The sequence below is a fragment of the Aplysia californica genome, unplaced genomic scaffold (genome assembly GCF_000002075.1).
Source record: "Aplysia californica isolate F4 #8 unplaced genomic scaffold, AplCal3.0 scaffold00158, whole genome shotgun sequence".
NCBI lineage: Eukaryota > Metazoa > Mollusca > Gastropoda > Aplysiida > Aplysiidae > Aplysia > Aplysia californica.
Genome location: NW_004797428.1, coordinates 393,093 through 399,611, shown reverse-complemented (window position 1 = coordinate 399,611; position 6,519 = coordinate 393,093). Strand labels below are relative to the sequence as shown.

At 48.3% G+C, this 6,519-nt stretch overlaps 2 protein-coding genes across 2 annotated transcripts in view; both read right to left on the bottom strand.

Annotated features, from left to right (window-relative positions):
• Positions 1–1,152, bottom strand: part of LOC106011665 — a gene marked incomplete at its 3' end in the record, with an annotated part of 3,948 nt that extends 2,796 nt beyond the window's left edge. The window contains 1 exon segment of the mRNA XM_013082085.1: positions 1,062–1,152.
• Positions 484–6,519, bottom strand: part of LOC106010966 (GTPase-activating protein and VPS9 domain-containing protein 1) — a gene marked incomplete in the record, with an annotated part of 26,219 nt that continues 20,183 nt past the window's right edge. The window contains 3 exon segments of the mRNA XM_013082083.2: positions 484–1,158; positions 2,628–4,573; positions 6,190–6,250. Coding sequence (XP_012937537.1) covers positions 1,051–1,158; positions 2,628–4,573; positions 6,190–6,250 — 2,115 coding nt within the window.

Here is a 6,519-nt window from a genome sequence, read left to right as displayed (position 1 = left end):
GTGTGTTTGTATGTATATATGTACATGTGTACGTGTGTGTGCGCGTGTGTGTGTGGGGGCGGGGGGAGGGGTGCAGTGTTTGCATGCACGGTAACCAAAAGTGTTGATGAGATATATGTACATGTGTGCACATGTGTGGCCAGCGTGTGAACATGGTCAGGATAAAAAGTAAGAGTATTTTTTTAAAATTTAGTTGAGTTTTTTACGGCGCTCACAAATGCATAAGGTCATATTAGCGCCAAGGGGTGGATGTCAACAGAGAAGACCTTACAGGGAATCAGACTTACTCTGCTCTCTTCTCTAGCTTCAACAGCACAAAGTCTGCTTCGACTATCAAGGCACCCCGGAAATAGTGGATCACAAGAGTGTGACAAATATACAAAGGAAGTAGAGGAAAAATGACAGTAAAGATTAGGAAAGAAAAAGCAGCAGTTCCCTGTTGTAGATCAGGCAGTCATGAGCGTGACATGATGAATCAGCTTATTTACAATTTTGCTGTACATGAACGAGAAATGTCCCCCCTTTGGGAATGGCCTAAAGACACCAGTCAGTGGCACTGCCCTGGGAGGTGAAAGTAAGTGTATGGGTGTGTCTGAGCATGTGGTCAGTGCATATGTACATGGTCTGAGCATGTGGTCAGTGCATATGTACATGGTCTGAGCATGTGGTCAGTGCATATGTACATGGTCTGACCATGTGGTCAGTGCATATGTACATGGTCTGAGCATGTGGTCAGTGCATATGTACATGGTCTGAGCATGTGGTCAGTGCATATGTACATGGTCTGAGCATGTGGTCAGTGCATATGTACATGGTCTGAGCATGTGGTCAGTGCATATGTACATGGTCTGAGCATGTGGTCAGTGCATATGTACATGGTCTGAGCATGTGGTCAGTGCATATGTACATGGTCTGAGCATGTAGTCAGTGCATATGTACATGGTCTGAGCATGTGGTCAGTGCATATGCACATGGTCTGAGCATGTAGTCAGTGCATATGTACATGGTCTGAGCATATGGTCAGTGCGCGTGTGGTCAGCGTGTGTTTGGTCAGCGCGTACCTTTGTTGAACTTGTCTCTGACACTCCTCAGGAACCCCGGGCCGCTGGTTTTCTTGCCCTTGCTGCCCGCCGCCTCCTCCCCGTCACCTCCCACCTCCTGGGGGAAGTAGCACACACAATGGTTATTGAGTCATCAACACATTTGTCTGTCAAACACATCGTCATCAACACATTTGTCTGTCAAACACATCGTCATCAACACATTTGTCTGTCAAACACATCGTCATCAACACATTTGTCTGTCAAACACATCGTCATCAACACATTTGTCTGTCAAACACATCGTCATCAACACATTTGTCTGTCAAACACATCGTCATCAACACATTTGTCTGTCAAACACAACGTCATCAACACATTTGTCTGTCAAGCACATCAGCATCAACACATTTGTCTGTCAAACACATTGTCATCAACACATTTGTCTGTCAAACATATCGTCATCAACACATTTGTCTGTCAAACACAACGTCATCAACACATTTGTCTGTCAAACACATCGTCATCAACACATTTGTCTGTCAAGCACATCAGCATCAACAAAATTGTCTTTTTAGTTTTAGTAGAGGTTTTATGGCGCTTGCAACACAATAAGGTCATAAAAGTGCGGAAGATTAGAGGTGTTACAAGAGAGTAAAAAACAAAAAAAAAGAAGACGAGGAGAAAAAGACGATAAATGTTTGAAAGGAAAGAAGAAGCAAACCACACCACAGCACCCGCCATTCACAACCACCCACACACAATGTTTATTGAGTCATCAACACAATTGTCTGTCAAAGAGATAGTCATCAACACATTAATTGATCAAACACATCATTTACAAAATGTGTGTGCAACGTGTTGTTAAAACAAAGCACTTGTCAAAAATAATTAAATCCAAGAAAACAATATTTTTCCGATGGTTGGGGAATTTTTAATGGAATTTCAACATCTTTTGAGTCCATTTAAAACATCTTTGAAAAATGCTGATCCAACATTGAAAAAAATTTAAAAAGCCGTTTCCAAGGAGAATTAAGCTTTGGAAATCAGATTTCTTCATCTTCATGAAATACCATTAAAAAATAAGGACGACTGAAATCACTGCTAGTATAAGATTGAGTAAACAGAGGCAACTCAACACAATAATGGTCAGTTAGTGCATGGATAAAGAAAGACAAACAGAAACAGCAAAGGGAAAGAAAAGAAGTAGGAACCTACAAGTGGCAGCCTCCGAATATCTACTAAAGTACCGATACATACACCAAGAAAAACAACAGAAGCACCAAAGTAACCTCCTCCACATCCGACTCCCTCCCCCCACACACTCCTCTCTTTCCCCCTTATTGTAATATATCCCTGTAATATTTGTTAAATGAGCAATAACTGTGTTTGGTTCACTATCGTAAATTGCTGTAGTTATGTCTCCTTGTTTGAATGTATTAATTTGGTACTCTTCAGGATGAGCAATTAAAGTTATGATTCAGTAGTGCCATAAACATCCAACATGGTCGGTTGCTGTTTTCAGTGTACAATTGTTGTGCTAGACTATCCGTGTGTATCTAACTTATTATGAAGCATCACACTTACCTTGTCTGTAGAGTACAGGGAAACATTGTCACCAGCTTGGTCTTTACTCGACGTGTTCAGCTTAAATGAGTTGGCAGATTGGCTGCTCCCGCTGCTGTCCTGGCGACGGTGTGTGCTGGAGGAGTCGCCCTCCGACCTTTTGACCTCGCCCTCGCCGTGACCTGTCTGCGAGTCGATCGCGTGAGCCTCCAGGCTATCGTCGTCTGCGTCCACGCTGATCAGCGAAGTGGAGTCGGCGAAGGTGATGCTGGTGAAGTCCTTGACGGCGTGTGCGGGGGACGACTCCGCCGGGGTGATTTCGCCAGACGGCTCGTCGTTGTCGCCCGAGAAAGTGTTGAGAAGGATGAGGGCGGAGGAGAGTCTCCGTTCGTCCAGGTTGGAAACCTGCTGCTGTGCCAGGCTCTCCTCACTGTCCGAGCCCTCCTCCCTCACATCCTCAATGACCGAGATCTTGGTGTAGATGTCCGTGACCTCGATCTGGGGCGTGCTACGCCGCAGCTTCCTGTTGCGATGCTTCAAGCTGGTTTCCGTTAACGGACAGTGACCCTTGACTCCACCATCCAGCCCCCCCTCGCCGGCCAGCTGCGAGCGATCTTTGACCCCCACGTCCACTAGTTCCCCCTCGCCGGCTAGTAGTGAGTGACCGTTGTTGTAGCCGCTGGTGGCTGCGGTGGCCGCCACGCTAAACGGGTCACCGACTGCCGACAGGGAGTTATGCGGGTGCTGAGGGGGGAGAACCGCGCCGAGACGAGGAGGGTTGTCACCTCCCTTCGTGTGGGGCGCAGCCACAGCGTGCGAGTGCTGCAGGTGGAACAACGGGTTCTCCATCTCGAGCGGGGGCGTGTTGCTGTCCACGGAGGAGGAGTTCCCTGTGCTGGACATGTAGGAGAGAGAGTGCAGGCCCGAGTCCGGGGTGGAGGTCATTCCCCCACCACCCCCCGCCCGCCCCTGCGCTTGGATGCGCTGCATGTTGGAGTCGAGCGACGCCCGGCCAGGCACGTGGCTGTTGTATCTGGGGGGTGAGAGGTTCGAGTCCAGGGAGGAGCGGGCAGCGATGAGTGCGGCGGGCGTGGGCTGGGGGCGGGATGAGCTCCCCGACATCTGACCGTTGGTCTTGACCCAGAGGTCGATGCCAGAGTCCCGTGACCCTGACCTTGCCTGACCCCCCGTGGGGGGCGTGGGGAGGTCGGAGGGCGGACCGCTGGAGGACGAAGAGGAGGAGGAACCGGTCACGTCCGGGCGGTGTAGTGGGTGTACCTCCCCGCCTGACGAGCCCGACGGCTGGGCGCGGGGTTCGAACCTCAGGGGCAGATCCACAGAACCTTGCTTGTGCCCCCTACCCCACGACTTCTCCTTGCCGCCGGCCCTGCTGTGATGCTTCACCCCTCCGGCCCCACCACCAGAGGACAAGGGATCAAACTCCAGACCCGCTGCCACATCATCTCCTCCTCCCCCTCCTCCACCACCACTGTGACTTCCCCTCCTTTCCGCCTCCGCTCTCCTCCTGCCCCCCTCCCTCGAGTCCCTCACTTTACTCCGAGCACCACCACCACCACCGGACGAAGTTTGAACCCCAGAAACACCAGATGGAGGCAGCAGGGCCGTGCTACCACCGCCCGAACCCTCCAGCGCATGCACGGTGGCATTAACCCTACCCTCGGCGTGCTTCAGCGACTGCGACGGAGGCCGGTGAATGCTGGGCAGCTGGAGGTTCGGACCCGACTGGAACTGAAACAGCATGTTGTTCCCTTTCCTGGAAGCTCCCCCTCTCTCCCCGGCTCCCCGCTCCCCGCCAGACTCCTCCCCGGACTTGCCAGAAGGTTCCGGGAACACCTCAGGGAAAGGTTCGTTGACCTCCCCGTGATGGGGGTCGCTGGACGATGAGTGACCGGTCTCCGCACCTCCCACGGCACACATGGGGTCCAGATCCACACAGTTCTCCTCACCTAGGGGAAGGTAAAGACATGTTTGTTTTAGTAAGGTTTTAGGGCGCTCGCAACTGCATAAGGTCATATGAGCGACAAGTGGTGGATGTCAACAGAGAAGTCCAAACAGGGAATCAGGCTTACTCTGCTCACCTCTCTAGCTTCAACAACACAAAGTCTGCTTCGACTATCAAGGCACCCCGGAAATAGCGGGTCACAAGAGTGTGACAAACATACAACAGAAGTAGAGGAAAATGACGATAGTAAGGATTAGGAATGAAAAAGCAGCAGTTCCTTGATGCAATTCAGGCCCAGTTATGAGCATGATATCGATGAATTAGCCCATTTACAATTCTACTGTGCATAAGAACAGGTTAATGCCCCCCCTTTGGGCATGGCCTAAAGACACTTCTGTCAGTAGCACTGATCAAGGGGTAGGGTATAGGGTTGTGGGGACAGGGTGGGGGGAAGAGGGGGGAGAGGGAGAAAAAGAGGGGGAAGAGGGTGGAGAAAGGGGAGGAAAAAGGGTTGTGGGAAGAGGGTGCGGGTGACAGGATTGAGTGGTGGGTAATTTCATTTTCATTTAGTTAAGAGTTTTTGTTTTGGTAAGTTTTACAATGCAACAAGGTCATAGAAGTGCCGAAGATTACAGGTGTTACAAGAGAGTAACAAACACATAATAGGAGGGGAGATAAGTTGTTTGTTTTAGTAGAGGTTTTACGGCGCTCGCAACTGCATGGTCATATGAGTGCCAGAAGATTAGAGGTGTTACAAGAGAGTAACAAACACAAAAAAGAAGAAGGGGAGATAAGGACGACAGATATTTGATAGGAAAGAAGAAGCAAACCACACCAGAGCACCCGCCAACCACCCACAGGGGAGATAAGGACGATAGATGTTTGGTAGGAAAGAAGGAGCAAACCACACCAGAGCACCAGCCAACCACCCACATTTAGTAAGAGTTTTACAGCACTTGCAATACAAATAGGTGATATAATTGTTGAAGATTAGAGGTGGTAGTCGAGAGTAAAAAGTAGAGGGTAAAATATTATTTTCCTAATAGTTTTACAGCACTCGCAACACAAATATGTCAAAAAAACTCCAAAGATTAGAGGCGTTACTAGGGAGTAACATTCATAGAAAAACAGGAGAAGAGATAAGGACGATAGACGTTTGATACAAAAGAAGGAGGAAACCACACCAGAGTGCCTGGAAAGCGTGTGTGTGTTGGGGGGGGTGAGAAGGAAATCATATGAAAAAGGCCAATCTTCCAGTCAACACACTAGTCAGACCAACGCAAACAGATTCCCAGCATTTTTTTTCTTTTTTTCCTTTTTTTGGTTTTTCTTGAAGCATAAGAATTATTATCAAACACGCTGACATATTTTTATGCAAATCACAAATATCCAACATCACATCAGGAGATGGGACCCAAAAAAGAGAAAAAAAAAGATTTTAAAAAACCTCCCTTCTCACAGTAGCAAAAGAAAAATGACCTCCATATCCCTCCTCACTCAAGTGAGCAAACTAGAAACAGTAGAAGAAAACACAAGGCAAAGCCAAGAATCAAACCCTTGAGCCTTCAAAATGCTAGGCTGTGGAGTTACCCAGCAGACGCCCACCATTCGAGGACTTACCCTCGTCATGTCCCAGAGAGCTGTCCCCCTCGTCTCTGTCTCCCACTCCACAGTTCAAGTCCTGGGAACAAAAACATGACACGGTTCAGTTGAATTTAAATTTTAGTAAGAGTTTGATAGAACTTGCAACACAATACGATAATACAAGTGCTATTTTTTTAAAGTAAACATTTTAGTTTTTAGTTTTAGTAAGAGTTTTACGGCGCTCGCAACTGCACAAGGTCATAAAAGTGCCGAAGAATAGAGGTGTTACAAGAGAGTAACAAACAAAAAACAGAAGGAGGAGTGATAAGGATGATAATTGTTTGATAGGAAAGAAGGAGCAGACCA